At 39.8% G+C, this 24434-nt stretch overlaps 1 protein-coding gene across 5 annotated transcripts in view; it reads left to right on the top strand.

The window, feature by feature from the left end:
- The first annotated feature begins 2397 nt into the window (after nucleotides 1-2397).
- The window catches only part of NPEPPS (aminopeptidase puromycin sensitive), a 97432-nt gene continuing 75395 nt past the window's right edge, over nucleotides 2398-24434 (top strand). For 2 of the 5 annotated variants that reach the window (XR_003430346.1, XM_027094617.1), the window contains exons 1-2: nucleotides 2512-2909; nucleotides 13318-13402. Coding sequence is in view for 3 of the 5 variants with exons in the window: in XM_027094617.1 (XP_026950418.1) it covers nucleotides 2649-2909; nucleotides 13318-13402 (346 nt within the window). In the remaining 2 variants the exon portion in view is untranslated. Of the gene's footprint in view, nucleotides 2910-13317; nucleotides 13403-24434 lie in introns of all 5 variants that reach the window. The other 3 variants (XM_027094618.1, XR_003430347.1, XM_027094616.1) reach the window with 3 other exon arrangements.

Below are 24434 nucleotides of genomic sequence, written 5' to 3'. Positions count from 1 at the left end.
TAAATGGTTATATATCAAATTTGCTTTAACAGAAAAGAGGGAGCCTCAAAGTTTCTTGCATAATAAAAATTACTTTTTAAGAAGCTGAGGTACAGATGAATTAGAATAAAACAAAACTGGAGAAGTAGAAAATAGGGGAGATGCTGCAAAATTTTCCAGGAGAGAAAAAAAATGGCTGGGTCCTAATGCCAGCTCTGCCATTTATTAGCTATATGACCTTGGGCAAGTCACTAAATCTCTATGTGCCTGTTTTCTCATCTGTAAAATGGGGATAATGGTGTCCACCTAACAGAATTGTTGAATGGATTAAATGAATTAATACATGAAAAGTGTTCAGTAAGCACTCAATATATTAGTATGCAATTATTAATTACATTATTAATATATTAGTACTATATTATTATTTTATGACCAAAAAGTGGGCATAGAAATGCATCCATGTAACAAAAGGCCCCATCTCACATCTTACTTTGAAATGATTGCAGCTTTTCAGTCTGTTCTAAAAGGTATGTAGGATTCAGAGGATAGGAGGGCAGGCCTAGTGTCCGAGACTGTGCTGATCAATATAATAGTCACTAATCACATGGGGCTGTTGAAAACCCAAAATGTGCCTAGTCAAAACTGAGATGTGCTGTAAATTGAGATGTGCTGTAAATACACACTGGATTTCAAAGCCTTATTATGGAAAAAAAAATCATATACATTTATTTTTTTGGCCACCCAGCTTGCGGGAACTCAGTTCCCCCACCTGGGATTGAATCCAGGCGGTGGCAGTGAAAGCCCAGAATCCTAACCACTAGGCCACCAGGGAACTCCCTCATTAAAACTTTTTTGTTGATTGCATGTTGAAATGATAATATTTTGGATATATGAGGTTAAATAAGATGTATCAGTTTCACCTTTTTCTCTTTTTTTTTGAATTTAAAGTTACGTAGCTGGCTTGCATTATATATATATATATATATATATTTAAAATAAATTTATTTATTTTTGTCTGTGTTGGGTCTTTGTTGCGGCGAGCAGGGGCTACTCTTAGTTGGGGTGTGCGGGCTTCTCACTGCCATGGCTTTTCTTGTTGCGGAACGTGGGCTGTAGGTGGGTGGGCTCAGTAGTTGTGGCTGGCGGGCTCTAGAGCGCAGGCTCAGTAGTTGTGGTGCACGGGCTTAGTTGCTCCACGGCATGTGGGATCTTCCCAGACCAGGGATCGAACCCGTGTCCCCTGCACTGGCAGGCGGACTCCCAACCACTGCGCCACCAGGGAAGTCCCTTGCATTATATTTCTATTGAACAATAGTGGTCCAGTACAACTTTCAGCACTGAGTTTTAAAAATTAAGCGGTTCTACATGAGAAGGTTCTATAAAGGAATATGGGGAATTATAGACAAAATCTCCTTGTCCTTGACACTTTAAAACATATATTTAAATATACACACATTTATATGTAATTAATATATATTTATATTAAAAATATATATACCTCAATTTGCGAGATACCTACAAAACTGAGGGAGCCACAGCTAATTTACCTTTAAAGAGGCCACAATTGGTAAAAGGTCTTTTATTTTATTATTATTATTTTTTTTGGCCCCACCACGAGGCTTGCGTGATCTTAGTTCCCCAACCAGGAATCTAACCTAGGCCCTGGCAGTGACAGCACAGAATCCTAACCACTGGACCGGCAGGGAATACCCAGGTCTTCTATTTTTTTAAAAAAAGCAGAAACAAAGACGAAAACAGAAAAAAGGTGAAGCACATCTTACTTTTGAACATTAAATCATGAAAACAAAAATCTTCTAATTTCTGAAATCACACCCTCAAAGGTCCAAATCTTATTGGTTTAAGTAACCTGAATTATTAAAGGGTTTCTGACAAAATTTTTCATATCATCCCCTGAAGTTACTACTTAAAATAACAGAAATAATTACGGCCAAAGAGCCTCCCATCAGGGTTTTCTGCTGGTCTGGAGGTAAAAATCTAGTTTGGGGTTTTGCTCTTAATTGATATTTCAACATTTTGCCCTGACTGCACTGACCAACTACATAGGCTTCTATTTCCAAAGACAGCCCGGGGGTTAGCAGGGTGGGGGGAAAGAGAGAGAGAGAGAGACAGAGAGAGAGAGACAGAGTGAGAGAGAGGTAGGTGTGTGTGTGTGGGGGGGTGGTGGTGGGTGGGGGGCCCTCACGCCTTTTCTGTGCTTCTCAAACCCTTCCGGGCTTCTTCCAGCTCGCAGGCGGCCTGCTCCCCGCAGCGGCGGAGACAGGTGCAGCGCCGGCAGCCGCCTCCCACCCCCAGGGCTCGCCGGCGACCCTACATCCCGCCAAGCTGGCCGCGCCCTCGCCGCTCCGCCCCCTTCCCGGCGCGCGCGCGCACACCGGCGGAGGCGCGCCCGTCCGGCGGGGCCGCGCACGCAAAACTGTCGCTGCCGCCGCCGCCGCCTCCTCCCTCCCTCCCTCCCTCCCTCTCTCCCTCCCTCCCTGCTGGCCCTCCTCCCCTTCCCTCCCCTCCGCCCCCTTCCCTGTAGGCAGCCGGCCCGCCAGCCCGCGCGTCCGTACTGCCTGCCTCCCGGCCCCTGGCGATCGGGCTGGGTCTCTCCCCCGCCCCCAGGCTCCCCCGGTCGCTCTCCTCAGGCGGTCGCCGGCGCTCGGTGGATGTGGCTGGCAGCCGCCGCCCCCTCCCTCGCTCGCCGCCTGCTCTTCCTCGGCCCTCCGCCTCCTCCCCTCCTCCTTCTCCTCCTCAGCCGCTCCTCTCGCTGCCGCCGCCGCCTCCACAGCCTGGGCCTCGCCGCGATGCCGGAGAAGAGGCCCTTCGAGCGGCTGCCTGCCGACGTCTGCCCCATCAATTACAGCCTTTGCCTCAAGCCCGATTTGCTGGACTTCACCTTCGAGGGCAAGCTGGAGGCCTCCGCCCAGGTACGGCGACCCTCGGGTGCCGGGGGCGAGCTGCCGGGCAAGCAGTTAGGCCGCGCCCACGGGCTGGGCTGGGGGCCCGGTCGGCCGGGCGAGCGGGCGCGCGGGCCTGGGCGCTGCGGACCTGGGTCTGGGGGGGGCCGGCTCGGGGACGGGCGCGCCCCTCTGGGGCGGCCGCGGGGCGCCCGGCGGCTGTGCTCTGCCCTGCCGGCCTGGGGCCCGGGCCGTGCTGCAGGGAGCGCCGCGGGAACCGGCCGGCCCGGCCCGTGTGCCCCTCGGGGCCAGCACACCTGTGTGGAGCCTCCCCCAAACCCCGGCCCTTCCGGGCTTGGTCTTGGTCTGGGAGAGGCTGGAGGGTGTTGGGGAGGCCAGAGGGGTCATCGGAGTCCATGCGTAGCCTCCTGACTCAGTTCTTTTCTCTCGTTCTCCCTACGCCCCATGGAGGACACATTGGAAGGGGCAGTCATCTGGGACTCCGGCTGCCGCGCGTTAGCCAGGAGGGGAGATTCTAGAAGGGGGAAGAGGGTGAGAAGGAGAATGTTAATCCCGGGCAGCCTTGCTGAGTTCTCCCCGCCTGCTCCGGCCCAGGGGCTGGGTTTCTAAGATGATCCGCCCCCTCCCCCTTCTTTCCCTCAAGTGACAGTGCAGCATTGACTTTGTTCTCTCCTAACCTCTAAAGAAGCTGAAGGAGGACCCCCATCTCCGCTTTTCCTTCCATCTTCTTAGCTTTGCAGCCTTTAAAGCAGGTGGATTTATTGGTACAGCGATGGTTGCTTAGCAGTACCCTCCTCTGAAAGAAGCTATTGGTTTTAGCATACCACCGGTGAAAATATTCCATTACTCTTCATTGCAGTTTTTGGTGAATCATGCTCCCCCCGCCCCTCCCCCGCAGATTATCTAAAGTATTGTTTGATTTTGGAGATCATTAGTATTGATGCCCTACAAAGATCTAGAACAATAGACATTTGTGATACCATGTTATATGATGTATTATGTGAAGTCTGTAATGAAAAATGGGAACTGTTTAGTAGTTACCTTTAAAAAGAATGATGGTAAATACATTTTGTTTCATTTCTTTTCGTACTGCAGTCAGGGGGAAAAAATCAGTAGGCCTCAACCTTAAAGATTAGGGTGTATATAGCAGCGAAATGAAAGAAATGTAGACTAGTGTAGCGTTCGAATGAATTGAAAGTTGGCAGTTGTTTTTGAAAGCCGAGTACTCAGATTGAAAATATGTCTAAAAGTGTAGAATTAAAAAGTATACTGTCAGATTTGGAGTGCTTGTACGAAAGCATGAGGGCTCTGTTGTCTGGCTGCATCAAAAGGCAAAACTTACCCCTGTGAAAGTCAGGTGATTTAAAAATTTTCCATTAAGAATATGAATCAGAATGAGTGCATCTTGGGTCTAAATTAGGATTTGAGAGGGTTATTTGGGAGAGACTGTTTATTTAAGCCAAGTGACTAGAGTGTTTGATATATATTGGCTGTGGGCAGATGGGAGGGATTGTAAACAGTAGTGTGTCTTGTGACTTGGCAGACCTGTGGGAAGAAGGACCTAGCAATGAATGAGTTTGCATTATGTGCAAAGACTAACATTAAAAAAAAAATCATTTGTTTCTTTACCCCAATAGTTGGTGTACCCCATAATGCATTCATAATTTTGAGAGGTATACATATTTAGGGAAAAGTTTCAGAAAAAATATTATCAATAATAAAGATTTTCAAATGATTATTTTATTGGGAAATGATAGTTTTGTTTGTGTTAGGGTATAACAACAAGCAGTGACATGCTTGTCCTTACCCCTTTTCTACTTACTTTTGGAAAGAAATGAGAAATAGTTGGTGGACTGGTTTGGGCCAATGAAGGAGCATGTGGTAATGTACTAGGTATTAGCAGGGACTCATTAATTTGATACAAGGAAATAAATGAATTTTTTTTTTTTTTGTAACATTAAGTTTTCAAAGCTTTTCAGAAAATTATTTTCAGGCAAGGTGGCAACACAAATGAAAGATGGCATGATAGAGAATTCTAACAGGTTTTATTAAAGGATGATTGGACTTTTTAATTGTATGCTTTGCCGCCTTTGGAAGTGTAAAGAGGAGTTAACATTAGTAAAAAGTTAACATTAGTAGTAAAAAGCATATATTGATGTTTTTGAAATCCATAGATTGGAGCAATAAGTTTAACTTGTGGCATTAGGTGGTATCTGATTGTGGAAATATAAAAATGTGGACAAAATTATATCTCTAGAAGCCTAGATTGATAATTGGTATTGTGTCAGTTCCCTAAAAATTTGGAATTGCATTGCACAAAGTATGCAAGTTGCTTGGTTGCTTTAGTTGCAAAATTTTATGATAAGCTCAGAGTATTTGTACAGGTTACATATTAGAAACTTAGTGGATTTTTAACCTGGTCTGGGGTGTGGACTTCTGGGGAAGATGAAAATTAGTCAGTGTGCAGTGATTTAAAAGTAGTTGTCTTTTACGTAAGTGAGTGTGGTCTAATTCAGCAGGTTTTGAAAATGTGTTATCATGGGCCTAGAAAAATGGGACATTCCCTTTCCTCTCCTTTTACATTAGGATATTTGAGAGGAACAGACTTCGTAGCTATTTAAAATTCTGACTCTCTTGCTTTGTGGATAATTAATTTAAAAATAGATTACAAGTTTATGTGAGTGGCTACAGCTCCTGGTTATGAGTGTATAGTGGTTTATACAGTAATTCTCTTATGGAAATATTTCACCTGTGCCAGAGAAATTAACTTTATCCTTCAATGCCAGAAGTCAGGATATACTAAATAATTCCTGGCCTCCGCCAACAAAATATTCATGATGGTGATGACTAAATTGGCACGTAGAGGAGAGTTTCAGATACAGTAGATTGTTTGGCAGGCTACAACTTGGCGCCTAAGTGGATGTTATTGTCACCCTGTGTTATGGAATTTTCTGCCCAAATTTTGCAGATATTCTATGCAGTCATTTTAGTAGTTTTTTATTACTTAAAACAGATAAAGTTAATTAATTTGTACAGCATTGTGCTAGATCACTAAATGGTCTTAAATTAAATTTGAAAGATTGGTCATAAGGAATTGAATTTGTTCAGATTTTCTATTCTGTTTCTTGAAATGTATCAATGAGGAAACACCTGGGTATAAGAAACTTTTGTATGGTAAGTCCAGTATCATCTGGCATTGAATTTTGCAGTGAATTTTCCAGATAAATGAAGCTTACCCTTTGAGGCACTCAGACTTTAAAAAATATGTAAATATTTTGATGAAAATGTTTATCTTTTTAAGCTCCATAATTCCTCATAATCTAGGTTTCTTTCTTTTCTTCTTTTTCTAAATACTGGACAGCATTCTAACATGTCATTGATACTTATAACTATAGATTACCCAAACCTGTGTACTATAATTTATTAGTTTCATATCTTTTCTTTAAAGTTTGTTTTCCTTACTCTCAGGTTATTACTTGCTGCTTGTTGTGCCTTGTTGCTCCCTATTGTGCAATTTCTTCCCTCTTCTATTTTACTGAACTTGATCTGAAGAGGTCTAAGTAACCAAATAAACAAGCTTGTTTGAGCTTAAAATTTTTTTCTAAGTGAGGGTTTGATGGATTCTCTTCTGAGTGTAGGGTATGAACTTTATTGTATGGACTTTGAATCATCTATTCTGGCTTCCATAAAGGCTTTTTTTTTTTTTTTAAACTTCCTGGTTCTTGATAATTGATATTGTCCAATACAACAGTACAACCTGGATAAATGCAGTCTTGAGTAGTAAATTATCTATGAAACTTCTCTGAACTTTGCTACATAAATGAGCCTGTTCTTATTGTAAAGTAAATCTTATTCTAATCTGTATTTGAGTCTGTGGCAAAGGACTGAGTCTTCAGATAGCTGTTTTGTTGTTAATTGAGATTAGTTGTCTAGATCTTGGAGATTCCATTTTGAACACCATACAAGTATGTAGCTCTCAGTTTATTTGGCCACATGTAATCACTTTAAAATTTTATTTTAAATTAGGAAACATTTTAAATACAGAGAAAGTAACCACTACCCAGATTTAGCAGATATTAATGTTTTGCCCCATTTGTTTTAGCGTGTACATGATGTTTTTTGGAAAATAAAATGTCACAGAAACCACTAAAGTTCATTTCCATCTCTTCTCACCCTCACCCTGAGAGGTAAATTCTCTTTTTTGGTAGGTATTATTCCTATGTATAGTTTTAAAGTTTTAGGGTGTACAAAAGTAGCTACAAACAATAAATAGTAATGTTCTGTATGTTCATGTGTTTATGTGTTATGTTTGACTTTCTGCAGCTTGCCCTTTTTAATGTCTCTTTTGTTAGAAAACTCAGCTCAATTTGTGTTTACTAATTATTTGCTCCTTATTGTCTTTAGAAATTATAGCCCTATTCCACAAAGGCAATGATTATTACAAAATTTTAATGATGAAATCACTTTTTAGGCAAAGTGACTCAGGCTTCAGACTGACTGGTATTTAGAATTATCACACTGGAGATTTCCTTTTACTAAAATCGCAGGATTTTAGCAATCAGAAAAAAACCCTTTTGAGTCTTTCTAGTACATGTAATGTGTATTCCTGAGTGATTGTAGTAAAGACTTATTCAGGAAAAAAATTGTCTCAGATTGCTGCTTTCCTAGCTCTTAGGAAACTTCCATTGTAAAATTGTTACCAATGGTCAAGCTGTCTCTTCAGTAGAACCATTACTTAACATTTGGTTCAGTTGAAGTATAGTCTGTATGGGACTCCAAGAAGACTTAACTAACCCTGGGTTTGAATCAAAGAAAGGATATGCTAACGTTCCATTCATTAATAGCACCAAATGGAAAAGTTGAAAATAAGCTTGTTATCAACACAATTTATATGCCAGTTTTAACATTCTGCTTCTATTTTAAGTTTGGAAAGTGAAGTTTTTTTTTTTAAAGGATTTTTAAAATAAATTTATTTATTTATTTATATTTTATTTTTGGCTCTTTTGGGTCTTCGTTGCTGCGCGTGGGCTTTCTCTAGTTGTGGTGAGTGGGGGCTACTCTTCGTGGCGGTGCGCGGGCTTCTCATTGCAGTGGCTTCTCTTGTTGCAGAGCATGGGCTCTAGGTGCATGGGCTTCAGTAGTTGCGGCATGTGGGCTCAATAGTTGTGGCTTGCGGGCTCCAGAGCACAGGCTCAGTAGTTGTGGCACACAGGCTTAGTTACTCCGCGGCATGTGGGATCTTCCTGAACCAGGGCTCGAACCTGTGTCCTCTGCATTGGCAGGCGGATTCTTAACCACTGCGCCACCAGGGAAGTCCAGTGAAGATGATAATGCTGAAATTCCTTTGATTTATTACCTGTTTTTTTTAAAAATTAAAATATAGTTGACTTACATTATTACCTGTATTTTTGACAGTGGAACATACAGGTAGTATTCAATAACATGATGATGTTAGTGTGTGGGAAATCATATTGAATCATTAGTCAGTGCTCTTGTTGGGAAAGCATCAAAAAGATCAGTGTGGTGGTTGAGTACTTAAGCATACGCTTAAGTCCACGCGGATATTTTAAATTACATTCCTTGGTTGGTACATAGAGTATGCTGATATCCAATATAAGATATAATATGTGCTGTATAATACAGCACATAGTTCTTAAATTTTATAGCATTTTGATTAGGTACTTTATAGACTATTAGGTGCACATTTAGTCTTGGTCTCTGTGCATGGGTTTTTTTTAAATTTATTTATTTTATTTATTTATTTTTGGCTGTGTTGGGTCTTCGTGGCTCTGCGCCGGCTTTCTCTAGTTGCCTCCAGTGGGGGGCTACTCTTCGTTGAGGTGTGCAGGCTTCTCATTTAGGTGGTTTCTCTTGTTGAGGAGCATGGGCTCTAGGCACGTGGACTTCAGTAGTTGTGGCATGTGGGCTCAGTAGTTGTGGCTTGTGGCTCTAGAGTGCAGGCTCAGTAGTTGTGGCGCACAGGCTTAGTTGCTCCGCGGCATGTGGGATCTTCCTGGACCAGTGATCGAACCCGTGTCCCCTGCATTGGCAGGTGGATTCTTAACCGCTGTGCCACCAGAAAAGCCCTCTGTGCATGTGTCTTAATAATGTCATCTATTAAGTGATTACTATGTATCAGGCACTAAGTGGTAAAAGCCCTTTCTATGGATTATCCTGTTGTTTAAAATGCATCTCTAGGGGCTTCCCTGGTGGTCCAGTGGTTAAGACTCTACGCTTCCACTGCAGGGGGCACAGGTTTGATCCCTTGTCGGGGAAGTTCTGCATGCCGCGAGGTGCGGCCAAAAAAAAAAAATCTTTAATATGAGACAGAATATACTGTCTGTTTTTTAAAGTTTGAGTGGAGTTCTATTATTAAGATAAGTATTTTTGTTCCTTTAGTTCTCCCCTTCCACCCTTCCAGAAATGGCAATACCCTGAAAAAAAGAATTAATTGGGCTTCCTTGGTGGCGCAGTGGTTGAGAGTCCGCCTGCCGATGCAGGGGACACGGGTTCGTGCCCCGGTCCGGGAAGATCCCACATGCTAGCAGAGTGGCTAGGCCTGTGAGTCATGGCCGCTGAGCCTGCGCGTCCAGAGCCTGTACTCCACAACGGCAGAGGCCACAACACTGAGAGGCCCGCGTACCACACACACAAAAAAAGAATTGCTGTTCAACAAGCAGCTTAATTCATTAGTATAAACAGGTGGGTTTTCCCTAAACCCAGGAAGAATTGGAATGTACTTGTAACTAGATGTTGTGCCCTGTACCTTTCCAAAGTTAACGAACACTTTCCCTCAAAATGGTACAATAGTAGTGAGATAAATGTCATTTGGCATATGTAGTGTAGTACAGGTATCTTTTTTTTTTTTTTTTTTTGCGGTATGTGGGCCTCTCACTGTTGTGGCCTCTCCCGTTGCGGAGCACAGGCTCCGGACGCGCAGGCTCAGCGGCCATGGCTCACGGGCCTAGCCGCTCCGCGGCATGTGGGATCTTCCCGAACCGGGGCACGAACCCACGTTCCCTGCATCGGCAGGCGGACTCTCAACCACTGCGCCACCAGGGAAGCCCAGTACAGGTATCTTGACATGGTAGATTAACTGCTTGGCTACCATTAAATTCATTGTAGGTGTTGGTGGATGAAAATAGGATTGCCTAGGTAAAGATTAATACATGTAACTAGGGACTTCCCTGGTGGTCCACTGGTTAAGACTCCGTGCTCCCAATGCAGGGGTCCTGGGTTCGATCCCTGGTCAGGGAACTAGATCCCATGTGCCAGAACTAAGACCTGGCGCAGCCAAATAAATAAATAAATATTAAAAAAACCCAAAACAAAACAACAAACATGTAACTAAGCCACTGTTAATGATTTTGTTGGCATAAACGTCAAACTCTGGAAGGTTTTTATTCATTTTACCCTTTGGAGCACACCCCAGTGCTTCATTTTTGTGTTTCTGAAAATTTTTTTAAAAGTCAGTTTGTGAATAGGCAAAGAGTTGTTCTTTTCTTTTTGTTCAAACATAGTGCTATAAACAGCCAGTTGAGATGTAAAAGTTTTAGTGCTGTTTAGGTATGTTCTGGTGAAGTAAACAGTGTGAAGGAATATTATCACTTACAAAAAAAAACCCAAAAAACAAAAACCCAAAAAACTGTTCACTAAATGGCATTTTTGTTTAGAAACAGGAAGATTTATGAGAAGAATTTTTTTTTTTTTAAATGAGCCAAAATAGTTTCACTTTATGTGTTAGAGATTTTGACAGTCTGTTACAGGCTTAATAACATACTATCTGTAATTTAGGTCAGGTAATTTTAGTTTAATATTAATCATGTTTATGTATTGGTTATTAATAAAATAATTACTCTTAGGTATAGCTTTTTCATACAGATTTTATATTACTCTGTGTCCTTACCTAGTTCTGTGGTCCGTTCAGTGACACTCAAGGCACTGTTGGGTTTTGTTTGGTCTATACAGTGTTTTAGAAAATTTTGAATTAGTTGTCATCAATTAGAAATTGGGAGATTGCACATGAAATCTGAATTTGTGGCTTTTTTTAATTGGAAGATCTGTCAACACTCAGTCTGTTTTTTATTGTATATAGCAATAATTCGTTAGCTCCAAGAAATGTCTACTTCCCCCTTCCTTTACACATAGCTTTCCTTTATGCATAGCCTTCACCTGGCCTACTGTACTCATCTGTTTCATTGGCCTCTGTAGGCATATGTGATTTAGGACATCTGTATTTTTGTTATTTTAGATTTAGACTATTAAAATGTCTGAAAATGAATTTGAGATTTTGTGTAATGCAACAGTTATAGAAAGACAAGGTTCCAACCAAATGGAAAATGAGCAAGGGTTATGAATGAGCAAGTAGGAGAGGAAAAACTTAAGGGTCAAAACAGAAAGAAAGAGAGAGGGAGGGAGGGAAGCAGGGGTGGGGGAGGCAGAGGAAGAGAAAGAGAAAGAAAGAGAAAAGAGGTAACTCATATTACTAGTAATCAGAGAAATTCTAATTAAAACAATAATGGAATACCATTTTTTAAAATAAATTTACTTATTCATTATTTATTTTGGCTGCATTGGGTCTTTGTTGCCATGCGCAGGCTTTCTCTAGTTGTGGCGAGCGGGGGCTACTCTTCCTTGCTGTGCGCAGGCTTCTCATTGTGGTGGCTTCTCTTGTTGCAGATCACAGCTCTAGGGCGCTCTGGCTTCAGTAGTTGTGGCACACGGGCTTAGCTGCTCCATGGCCTGTGGGATCTTCCTGGACCAGGGGTCGAACCTGTGTCCCCTGCATTGGCAGGCGGATTCTTAACCACGGCGCCACCACGGAAGTCCCTGGTATACCATTTAATACCCACCAGACTGTCGAAAAATTAAGTTTTTTGGAGGTTGCTGAAACTGGGATTTCTTTATTCTTTGCTTATCGGAGTGTGCATTGAAACTACTCTGGAGGATAATTTTAGCAATTCTTGGTAAAGAAAATGGGTGCACAAGAAGACATGGGCCAAGATGTTTATTATAGTACTCTTTTACATAACAAAAAAGTGGAAATAACCTAACTTCCTTCAGGAAGGAAATGGATAAATAACTGTGGTTTATTTATAGAATGGAATACTACTATGCAGAAGTAAAATTAATGAGTTAGGTTTACATCTATCAGCATTTACCTATCTCAGAAACAATGTTAAATTAAAAAAACAGGTTGCAAAAGGTTATACACACTTTTGATACCATTTGTGTAAGATTAAAAACATTGTTTGCTGATCTTTATATATGTAACAAAAGTACTAAACATATATGAGAGAGATATACATTAGCCTTAGGATAGTGGTTATCTCTAGGGAATGAGGAAGAGAGGAATGGGCTTTCATTATATCTGTATTTTATTTTTTGGATCTAAATCAAGTAAGACAAAGTCTTAAAAGTTTATTTAATCTTGGTGGTGAGTCATAAGTGTCTGTTATATTCAAAATGTTTCTTCAGGAAAAGAAAAAATTTAGAGAGTGTTTTATGAAGTTCTGACATAGTTTATGATACCAGATTTCTTCCTCTATCCTTACAAAAAGAGGGGACCCTCATGATGGTTTTGATGTGCAGGTTGAAATACATGATTAATTGCAACATATAAGAAATGTTTCCTAATTAAAATTTTTTTGAAATTAAAAAGTTTAATTAAGAAGTTGTTTTAGGGCTTCCCTGGTGGCGCAGTGGTTGAGAGTCCGCCTGCCGATTCAGGGGACACGTGTTCATGCCCTGGTTCGGGAAGATCCCACATGCCGCGGAGTGGCTGGGCCCGTGAGCCATGGCCTCTGAGCCTGCGCGTCCGGAGCCTGTGCTCCGCAACGGGAGAGGCCACAACAGTGAGAGGCCTGCGTACAGCAAAAAAAAAAAAAAAAAAAAAGTTGTTTTAAATCAAGTTTAAGTAGAAAAAAAAAGGCTTTTATTTAGCTCATTGGTCAGATCTTTGAATTCTGTGAAATACCTATTTATTATTGCTTTTAATATAATCCAGATATTATAATATCTATTCAGAACTAGTCATTAATTTATACCATTGATGCATATATATTTAGTATTGGTTTAAGTGGTGTTTGGCAAGGGTCCCCCACCCCCGGGCCTCGGACTGGTACCAGTCTGGCCTGTTAGGAACCAGGCTGTACAACAGGAGGTGAGCAGCGGATGAGGGAGTGAAGCTTCATCTGCTGCTCCCCATCGCTCCCATTACCGCCTGAAACCCGCACCCCACCCCATCCATAGAAAAATTGTCTTCCACGAAGCCGGTCCCTGGTGCCAAAAAGGTGGGAACCGCTGATGTATGGGTTTTTAAAAATTGCCTGTGACATATTTTAGGCTGAGATGAAGATGTACATATTATTAACCTAGGCTATTTCTGACATTGCCGATTTTTTTTTTTTCTCCTTAGGTGAGGCAGGCAACCAATCAGATTGTGATGAATTGTGCTGATATTGACATTATTACAGCTTCATATGTACCAGAAGGAGATGAAGGTAAGCGCTGTTTTCCCTTTTAATTTGCTGTCTCTGTATTTATGTATAATATGTACTTGTATGTGCTTTTGTGTGTGTGTATACATAATATATACACTTGCAAATTAAGATATTAATGTTTGTTACTTTTGAAATAGGAAAATTCTTTAGATGGTCATAGGAGATATTTGAGTAATGTAAGATAAAGGAAATGTAACAATTTAAATTCTGCTTCAAACATTAACTTATTTTGTGACCCTAGGCAGATCACATTTCATGAGTGTAAAATAAATATAATATCAATCATGTAAAGCTGAAGAGTTATTTAAAAATTAAGTACTTTGGACATGAAAAGTTTCTCAGGCAGACTTAGTTCATATGCGGTTTTCTTAAAGTTTTTTTTTTTTCTCTTGAAAAATAGATTAAAATTGAGATAGTGTTACTCATAATTGGGAGAAAAATATTTGCTGTATGAGATCTAATGTGAAGGTTAGAAACTAGATGATGGAGTTAATTACAGGGGAAGAATATGTTTAAAAGAAACATGGTATAGAATGTGAGGGAACTCAATTAGCATCTTTAAAATAAGAAATATTTTGGACCTTGTAATTACAGTAAGAATTAAATTGAATAATCAGTTTTGGCCTGAATTCTTATTCCCACATAAACTGCATTTTAAAAAGTTATCAAGTTTGGTATAAACTTACAAGTGTATTAATATTGGATCTGAATTACTTTTTACTCTTGACTTCTTCACATTCTTTGTTAAAATGGCTTATTGGTTAGCCTCTACTACTCAGACTTTTCCTCTTAGAAAGTTTTCTCATTTGATATAAATTAAGTTAGAAATTTGACCTTTTAATTTACATTTTGTATTGCTATTTCCCTTCTTTACATTATACTGAAAATAAGCATACAAGTAACATTTTAAGGCCTGGCTATATTTATTTTGTGGATTTTTCTTAAAATATCTTGTCCATAGAAAGATTAAAAAATGCAAGTAGCAGTTGAACGTATTATTGCCAAGAAGTACTTATGTTCAGTTGATCGTAATTGAGATCAGCTGCTGCCATTTTAAGTTAGAGGAACAGATCCTTCAAATGGACTTTGATTGAGTGCCAACTTTAAAAAAATTGTTTGGTAAATGAAAGAGAGACTGTTTAATTTCTTTAGCTGAAGAAAAATGGGAGCACCTTAGCTAGGCATATCAAGGCAAGCTTTCTTTGTTGTAGATAGAGAACATTTAAATTCAATATAGGGTTTTAAAATGTTGTCAAGTTTAGATAGGTAGAACTAGTAAAATAAGTGTGTACCCTCCAGCTGGCATGGTTTCAGCTCAGGTTTGTTTTTTTATCCTGCTCTACTGAAATGCCAGGAAAGAATTCAGAGAATTTAAATGTTTGAATATGCATAACTGAATGGTGCCAAGCTCATAATGATCTGAATCTTAAGGAAGCAGCGTTAGTATTCTCAATGAAAATTCATACAGTAGAGAGGATTTGGAGAGTGATTCATATAAAACATTAAATTTTTTTACATACATAAAATATTTTCTTCAGAACTAGCTAAGGTACATTTCTCAATTTGTTCTCCTATAGCAGTAGGAAATACCTGGAGTGGTGTAAACCCGTTTAATTTTAGAGTATAAAAGAATGGGGAGTTGTATTAATTTCGTGTTTTAAGGAGTCAGAACAGATAGATTTGGCCTTCCAGATATATACATAGCTTAATTTTGCCCTTAGATAGAGAAGCATTTCTTGATTTTTATCTTATTTGGAGAGTATAATATTGTTTCTTTAGAAACTAATAGTTGTGAACTTGACTGTCAGCTCCTTCTAGGGCTGTATGCTGGTGACAGGGTGATAAATGGGTTAATAGGAGAGATACCATTTTTTAACCCAGCTAATCTCATCTAGTACCTATTTATGATTGCCTTCTGGAAGACTGTTTTACATATCTGTAGCCAAAATCTTGGTGCTTTCAGGTAAAATCAGAAAATGATTTGAAGGCGTGAAGTTGTTGCTTCTTTGTGTAAGTTTTTAATTGATGAAAAAGGCCATCTTGTGATATGTGCAGTAACCCAGAAAGATCTATTGGCGTGTGTCTTTTTTAAACTAAAGCACTGCCTTTTAAACAGAAATAATTTATTTTAAAACCTATTTGAAATCTTTGTAATATTTTTTAAAATGAGAAATCAGTAAGAAAAACGGCTGAAAACTGTTTTTTTACTGTTCTGCACTTCAAGGGTTGGTGAAATCATTAGCACTTAAGCCAGTGCAAGGAATGCACCTCCCTACACAGTGCAGGGATTAGTATTGTCATCAGCTTCTGCAAGAGAAATACGAAACTTTTGAGTGCCTGAACTCAGGTCCTGACAGGTAAAGAGTCTTTTAATTTATCATTAATAGTTGATGGCTTGGGCATAACCACATAGAGAATGATCACTTGAAAGTTTTGTACCAACTTTTGCCTTAGTATACTCTGTCAGGTATGTGTTTGCAGAATTAGCTGTGTAAGAAAAAGTTTTTCCATTGGTTACATCATATTTCATGCAGAGTTCTAATATATAGTTTCAGATCCACCAGCATCACTTTGGTTTATCCGTAGAAGGCATGTAAATTTTAACACATTTATTCTTAAAGTAGGATTGTATATTTCAGTGTTACGCATATGTGCGTGTGTGTTTAATGGAAGGATAAAACAAACAGCTTAGAAATACTGCCAAATATTAATTTTGAGCAAAACTATTCACTTCAAAAATAGGAAACGTTCCTCACACTTGATCATAAGCTTTTATCCAACTGTTAGTAATCTATATTCTGTCATACAGTTATGTGTGGATTAGTGAAAACATTAATAAACCATCTTCTCTTTGCAATAGAATTGTTCATGGCATTGTTCTGAAAATACATATGTGACTAATTAAGTGCTAGCCCTCAAAGTCAGGAGGATTGAAAGAGAAGGGAATATATTCCTTTCTAATACAAATGTATTGAAATATATCGTATTTCATAAGGAAATTTTCAAAGAAGTCTGAGTATAACTTTAGTTACACAAATAACAATATAGGGTAGTGGCCTAAAACCAAAGTTACTGTGGGGTTAAGCAAATAACAACCTTGAATGAATTGGGCTGGATGTAGGAAAATAAGAATGTTGGGGCAGAGGCTGAACCAAAGAGTCCATGTCTCACGTAAATCTACTAACATTTTAAAGAACTTTTTCTGGCCAAACAGAACATTTTTGTGGGCCATATTGAGTTCTGTTGATTTTGCAACCTCTAAAGAGGGATTCCAGAGAACTGTGGTGTGTATGCATATTCTTATCACTTGGACATGAAGATAAGACTTGAACATAGTTAGATCCCTGGTTGGGGAACTAAGATCCCACATGCCACGCAGTGCGCCCCCCCCCCCCCCAAAAAAGAAACTTCCCTGGTGGCGCAGTGGTCAAGAATCTGCCTGCCAATGCAGGGGACATGGGTTCGAGCCCTGGTCCGGGAAGATCCCACATGCCACAGAGCAACTAAGCCCGTGTGCCACAACTACTGAGCCTGTGCTCTAGAGCCCGTGAGCCACAGTACTGAGCCTGCGTGCCACAACTACTGAAGCCCACGTGACTAGAGCCCGTGCTCTGCAACAAGAGAAGCCACCACAGTAAGAAGCCCACGCACCATAACGAAAAGTAGCCCCCACTCTCAGCAACTAGAGAAGGCCCGTGCATCAGCGAAGACCCAATGCAACCAAAAATAAAGAAAGAAAAAGGAAAACAGGGCTTCCCTGGTGGCACAGTGGTTGAGAGTCCGCCTGCCGATGCAGGGGACACGGGTTCGTGCCCCGGTCCGGGAAGATCCCACATGCCGTGGAGCAGCTGGGCCCGTGAGCCATGGCCACGGAGCCTGCGCGTCCGGAGCCTGTGCTCTGCAACGGGAGACGCCACAACAGTGACAGGCCCGCGTCCAGGAAAAAAAAAAGAAAAAGTGTTTTTTTAAAAAAAAAAAAAAGAGAAAAAACCCTTATGAGATTCTTCTAAGTTCTTAATTGAAACTGATATAAATTATGTATATTATGCCATATCACTATTAAATATGTTAAGCAAATTGTTTTAGTTTGCTATATGAGTTCCAGTGGTATGTACTTTAAAAAAATTCAGAATCTAGCATAATAGCTCTTTTAGGTAGCTTTTAGTTTTTCGAGCACTAAAATGGCATTGTTTTTGAGAACTTGTTTTTATTTTGTCTCTCGTTTATTTACTATTCCCAGGTGTATTGAGTTTGGGGATTTTATTTATTTGTTTGTTTGTTTATTTAGAACTCCCAGATTCTCTGGGGTGTTCTTTTTTTCTTTGTTTTTTAAATCTTTTGGCCATGCTGCGCAGCATGTGGGATCTTAGTTCCCCAACCAGGGATCGAACTTGCATCCCTTGCATTGGCAGGGCAGAGTCTTAACCACTGGACTGCCAGGGAAGTCCCTGGGATTTTTTTTTTTTTTTTGGCCACACCGTGAGGCTTGTGGGATCTTATTTCCCTGACCAGGGATTGAGCCCAGGCCCATGGTAGTGAAAGTCCCAAGTCCTAACCACTGGACTGCCAGGGAACTCCCGAGTTTTGGGAATTTTGAAAATAAAGTCTGTTATATGCTATTACTGTTCTGAAGAATAGATGAATTAATGCATAAGCTAACCATAGTGTCCAGGCTACATTGAGGAACCAAATATTTTCCCAGTTCTTTGGTAACTATCAGAGCTGCCTGTTTTCTGAATTAAATTTTGTTGATTTTATTTTTTTAATTAAAATCTTTATTTTTTAGGGTTTTAAGTTCAGTGCAAAATAGAGTAGAAAGTACAGAGATTTCTCATATAGCCCCTGTCCCCACACATACAGCCTGTCCCACTATCAGCATCCCAAACCAGAGTGGTACATCTGTTACAGTCAATGAGCCTACATTGACCTCATTATCACCTAAAGTCCATAGTTTACCTTACAGTTCACTCTTGCTGTGATACATTCCATGGGTTTTGACAAATGTATAATGACATGTATCTACCATTATAGTCTTGTACAGAGTTTTTTTGTTTTGTTTTGTTTTTTTGCGGTACGCGGGCCTCTCACTGTTGTGGCCTCTCCCGTTGTGGAGCACAGGCTCCAGACGCGCAGGCTCAGCGGCCATGGCTCACGGGCCCAGCCGCTGCTCCACGGCATGTGGGATCTTCCCGGACCGGGGCACGAACCCGTGTCCCCTGCATCAGCAGGCGGACTCTCAACCACTGCGCCACCAGGGAAGCCCTGTACAGAGTTTTTCAGTACTCTAAAAATCTTCCGTGCTCTGCCTATTTACCCATCCCTCCCCTTGGCAATCACTAATCTTTTTACTATAGTTTTGTCTTTTCTAGAATTAGGTGGAGTCATGCCTTTTCAGATTGGCTTCTTTCACTTAGTAATATGCATTTCTTCCATGTCTTTTCATTGCTCAGTAGCTCACTTCTTTTTAGCTCTGAATAATATTCCCTTGTCTGTATGTGTCAGTTTTTTTTCCCATTCACCTGCTGAAGGTCCTCTTGGTTGTGTCCAAGATTTGGCAGTTATGAATAAAGGTGCTGTAAATATCCATGTATAGGGTTTTGTGAGGACATAAGCTTTGAACTCCTTTGGCTAAATATCAAGGAGCATGATTCCTGGATCCTATGATAGAAGAGTGTGTTTAGTTTTGTAAGAAACTGCCAAACTGTCCTCCAATGTGACTGTCATTTTGGATTCCAATCAGCAATGAATGAGAGTTCCTGTTGCTCCACATACTCCCCAGCATTTGTTGTTGTGTCTTGGATTTTGGCTATTCTATAAGTGTGCAGTGGTATGCCATTATTTTAATTTGCAGGACCCTAATGACTTCATGTTGATCATCTTTTCATATGCTTACTTGCCATCTGTATATCTTCTTTGGTGAGATATCTGTTTAGGTCTTTTGCACAATATTAGTTGGATTGTTCTTTTTTTTATTGTTGAGTTTTAAGAATTCTTTGTACATTTTGGATAACCGTCCTTTATCAGGAGTGTCTTTCACAAATATTTTCTCCTACCCTGTGGCTTGAATTCTTATTCTCTGTAATGTTGTCCTTCTCAGAGCGGAAGTTCTTAATTTTAATGAAGTCCGGGTTGTCATTTATTTCTTTCATGGATTGTGTCTTTGGTGGTGTTGTATGTGAAAAGTCATCACCATACCTAAGGTCAATTAGATTTTCTCCTATGTTATCTTCCAGGAGTTTTATGGTTTTGCATTTTACATTTAGGTCTATAATCCATTTTGAGTTAATTTTTATAAAAAGGGTAAGGTCTGTCTAGATTGATTTTTTTCTTTTTTTTGCATGTGGATGTCCAGTTTCCAGCACCATTTGTTGAAAAGATAGGTCCATTGTATTGCTTTTGCTCCTTTGTCAAGATCAGTTGACTATATCTATGTGGGTCTATTTCTAGGCTGTCTGTTTTGTTCCATTGATCTATTTTTCTCTTGTTTCTCCAGTACCACATCATCTTGATTACTGTAGCTTTATAATAAGTCTTGATATTGGGTAGTGTCCTCTGACTTTGTCTCCTTCAGTATTGAGTTGGGCATTCTGGATTGTTTGCCTCTCCATATAAACTTTAGAGTCAATTTAAAAATATCCACAAAATAACTTTCTGGGATTTTGATTGGGATTGGTATTGAGTCTGTAGATCAGGTTGGGAACAAGAAATATCTTGACAGTATTGAGTCTTCTTATCCATGAACATGAAATATCTTTTTATTCATTTACTTCTTTGGTATCTTTCATCAGATATGAATCTTGTACATATTTTGTTAGAGTTATACCTAAGCATTTCATTTTGGGGGGTGATAATGTAAATGATAATTTTTTTTAAGTTGTTTATTTATTTTTGGCTGTGTTGGATCTTTGCTGCTGCGTGTGGGCTTTCTCTAGTTGTGGCAGGTGGGGGCTACTCTTCTTTGTGATGCGTGGGCTTCTCACTGTGGTGGCTTCTCTTGTTGCGGAGCACGGGCTCTAGGCGTGCGGGCTTCAGTTGTGGCTCGCCGGCTCTAGAGCGCAGGCTCAGTAGTTGTGGCACATGGGCTTAGTTGCTCCGCGGCATGTGGGATCTTCCCGGACCAGGGCTCGAACCCGTGTCCCCTGCATTGGCAGGTGGATTCTTAACCACTGCGCCACCAAGGAAGTCCCTAAAATATAATTTAAAAAAATTTTCAGATACCACTTATTCATTGCTGGTATATGGGAAAGCAATTGACTTTAATGTGTTAACCTTGTATCCTGCAACTTTGAACTTTGTATCCTGAAACCTTGCTTTAATCGCTTATTCGTAACAGGAGTTTTTTGTTGATTATTTTGAATTTTCTACATGACCATATCATCTGTGAACAAAGACAGTTTTATTTCTACCTTTCCAGTATGTATACCTTTTGTTTCCTGTCCTTTTCTTGTCTTGTTGCATTAGCTAGAACTTCCAGTATGATGTTGAAAAGTAGAAGTGAGAAGGGACATCCTCGCTTGTTCTTCATCTTAGCTGGAAAGCTCAGAGTTTCTCATTAAGTATGATGTTAACTGTAGGGTTTTTGTAGATATTCTTTATCAAGTTGAAGAAGTTCATCTTTATTCCTAGTTTGCTGAGTGTTTTTATCATGAATGGATGTTGGATTTTGTCAAATGTTTTTTCTGCATCTATTCATTTGATCGTGTGATTTTTCTTCTTTAGCCTGTTTCTGTGATGGAGTACATTAATTTAATTTTGAACATTGAAACCGCCTTGCATATTGCTAATATTTTGTTGAGAATTTTGCATCTATGTTTATAAGAGATATTTATTGGTCTGTAGTATTCTTGTAATGTGTTGTAATGTGTCTGATTTTGATATTAGGGTAATGGCTGGCCTAATAGAATGAGTTAGGAAGTGTTCCCTCTGCCTCTATCCTCTGGAAGAGATTGTAGAAAACGGGTATAATTTTTCTTAAATGTTTGGTAGAATTCACAAGTGGACCCATCTGGGCCTGGTGTTTTCTGTTCTGGAAGGTTATTTCTTCTTTGACCTGTGTCTTATCTAGACATGTGTTTAGTCTCCAAGGATTTTAGTATTTTTTCAAGCTATTTTTCTTTTATTGATTTCTAATTTAATTCCATTGTAGTCTGAGAGCAGTTTATAATTTTTTATTCTTTTAAATTAGTTAATGTGTGTTTTATGACCCAGAGTGTGGTCTGTCTTGATGAATGTTCCATGTGAGCTTGAGTAGAATGTATAATGAGCTATTGTTTGATGAAATAGTCTATAGATGTCAATTATATCCAGTTGATGGATGGTGCTGTTTAGTTCAGCTGTAACCTTACTGAGTTACTGCTGCTGGATCTGCGTGTTTCTTACAGAAGGGTGTAAAAATCTCCAACTGTAATAGTAGATTCATATATTTCTCCTTGCTATTCTGTCAGCTTTTGCCTCATGTATTTTGACACTCTGCTGTTAGAGGCATACATGTTAAGGATTGTTATGTCTTCTTGGAGTATTGCCCCTTTTATCATTATGTAATTCCCCTTTTTTATCCCTGATAAGTTTCCTTCTTCTGAAGTCTGCTCTGTCTGAAATTAATATAGTTACTTCCACTTTCTTTTGATTAATGTTAGCATAATATATCTTTTCCCCATCTGTTTATTTTTTTAATGAAACATATTTTAAAATTCTTTTATTTATTGTAAAAAATTATTTATTTATTTATTTATTGGCTGCGTTGGGTCTTCATTGCTGCGTGCAGGCTTTCTCTAGTTGTGGCGAGCAGGGGCTACTCTTTGTTGTGGTGTGCGGGCTTCTCATTGCTGTGGCTTCTCTTGTTGTGGATCATGGGCTTCAGTAGTTGTGGCTCACGAGCTCTAGAGCGCAGGCTCAGTAGTTGTGGCACATAGGCTTAGTTGCTCCATGGGTTGTGGGATCTTCCTGGCCCAGGGATCGAACTCATGTCCCCTGCATTGGCAGGCAGATTCTTAACCACTGCACCACCTGGGAAGTCCCGTCTCTTTATTTTTAATTTATATGTGTCTTTATATTTAAAGTGGGTTTCTTGTGGACAGCATGTAGTTAGGTCTTGTTTTTTGATCTGCTCTGACAGTCTGTTGTTTCATTGGTGTATTTATACCATTGATACCTTTTATGTTTTGTTTTTTTTTTTTCTTTTGCGGTACGCGGGCCTCTCACTGCCGCGGCCTCTCCCGTTGCGGAGCACAGGCTCCGGACGCGCAGGCTCAGCGGTCATGGCTTACGGGCCCAGCCACTCCGCGGCATGTGGGATCTTCCCGGACCGGGGCACGAACCCGTGTCCCCTGCATCGGCAGGCGGACTCGCAACCACAGCGCCACCAGGGAAGCCCCCTTTTATGGTTTTAATTGAACATTATATGATGCCATTTTCTCTCCTTTCTTAGCATATCAATTATATTCCTTTTTTAAAGTTTTTTTAGTGATTGCCTTAGAGTTTGCAGTATACATTTACTACTAATCTAGTCCACTTCCAAATAAAACTATACTGCTTCACAGGTAGTGTGAGTACCTTATAATAACAAAATATTCCTAATTCTTCTCTCCCATTCCTTGTGTCATTGCTGTCATTCATTTCTCTTACACATTTGCATCCACACAGAAGCCAACATAATCAAATACATTGCTGCTGTTACTATTTTGAACAAACTATTATCTTCAAGATCAATTAGGAATAAGAGAAGTAAACATTTTTATTTTTCTCTCATTTACTCATTCTCTGATGCTCTTCCTTTCTTTATTGTAGATCTGAGTTTTTGACTTATATAATTTTCCTTCTCTTTAAAGAACTTTTAACATTTCTTGTAAAGCATGTCTACTGGCAACAGATTCCCTCAATTTTTGTTTGTCTGAGAAAGTCTATTCTCACTTTGTAAAAAAGACTTTATTTTTTAAGAGCAGTTTAGGTTCACAAAAAGATTGGTTTTCCTTCACTTTGAAGGACAGTTTTGAAAGGTACAGGGTTCTAGGTTAGTAGTTTTTCTCTCTTGACACTTTAAAGATTTCCTTCCACTCTTTTCTTGCTAGTATGGTTTCTGAGAAGTTGAATGTAATTCTTATCTTTGGTCCTCTGTAGGTAAGGTGTTTTTCTTTTCCTCCAGCTTCTTTCAAGATTTTTTTTTTCTCTAGCTTTGATTTTCTAAATTTTGACTCTAATATGCCTAGGTGTAATTGTTGTTGTTTTTTTTTTTCTTTCCCCTCCGTTATCCTTCTCTGAGCTTCCTGGATCTGTGGTTTGGTTTCTGACATTAATTTGAGGAAATTCTTAGTTATTGCTTTAAATATTGCTTCTGTTTCTTTCTCTTTTTCTTCTCCTTCTGGTATTCCTGTTACATGTACGTAACACCTCTTGTACTTTTCCCATAGTTCTTGGATATTTTGTTGTGTTTTTGTTTTTTTTCAGTCTTTTTTGTCTTTGCTTCTCAGTTTTGGAAGTTTCTAGTGTCAAGTCCTCAAGAGCAGAGATTCCTTTCCCAGCTGTGTCTAATAATGAGCCCATCAAAGATATTATTTATTTTCTGTTACAGTGTTTTTGATCTCTAGCATTTCTTTTTATTTCTCAGAATTTCCATGTCTCTGCTTGCATTATCCATTGTTAGATATTAATCGTACAGGTCTGATAATTCCAACATTCCTGCCATATCTGATTCTAGTCTTGATGCTTGTTCAGTGTCTTTAAGCGGTGTTTTCTGCCTTTTAGTGTGCCTTGCCATTTTTTGTTGAAAGGCAGACATGATGTACTAGGTAAAAGGAACTGCAATAAATAGGACTTTAATAATGCAGTGGTAAGGTAAGAGGGGAGCGGAAGCATTCTTTAGTCCTGTGATTAAATCTTAGTCTTTCCGTGAGCTTGTGCTCCTGGTCTGTGAGCTTCACTGGTGCTTCTCAGGTTTTCTTACCCCCTTAGGTAGAATACTTCTTACCCCCTTAGGTAGCCCCCTCAGGAGGGGCTGGAGTTGGGCATTTACTTTACCCCAGGTAGGTTAGGCTCT

This window comes from Aethalodelphis obliquidens, unplaced genomic scaffold (genome assembly GCF_003676395.1).
Source record: "Aethalodelphis obliquidens isolate GAN/ISIS:26980383/991018 unplaced genomic scaffold, ASM367639v1 scaffold89, whole genome shotgun sequence".
Taxonomy (NCBI): domain Eukaryota; kingdom Metazoa; phylum Chordata; class Mammalia; order Artiodactyla; family Delphinidae; genus Aethalodelphis; species Aethalodelphis obliquidens.
Note: the sequence above shows the minus strand (reverse complement) of the source record. Positions and strands in the feature narration are given on the sequence as shown.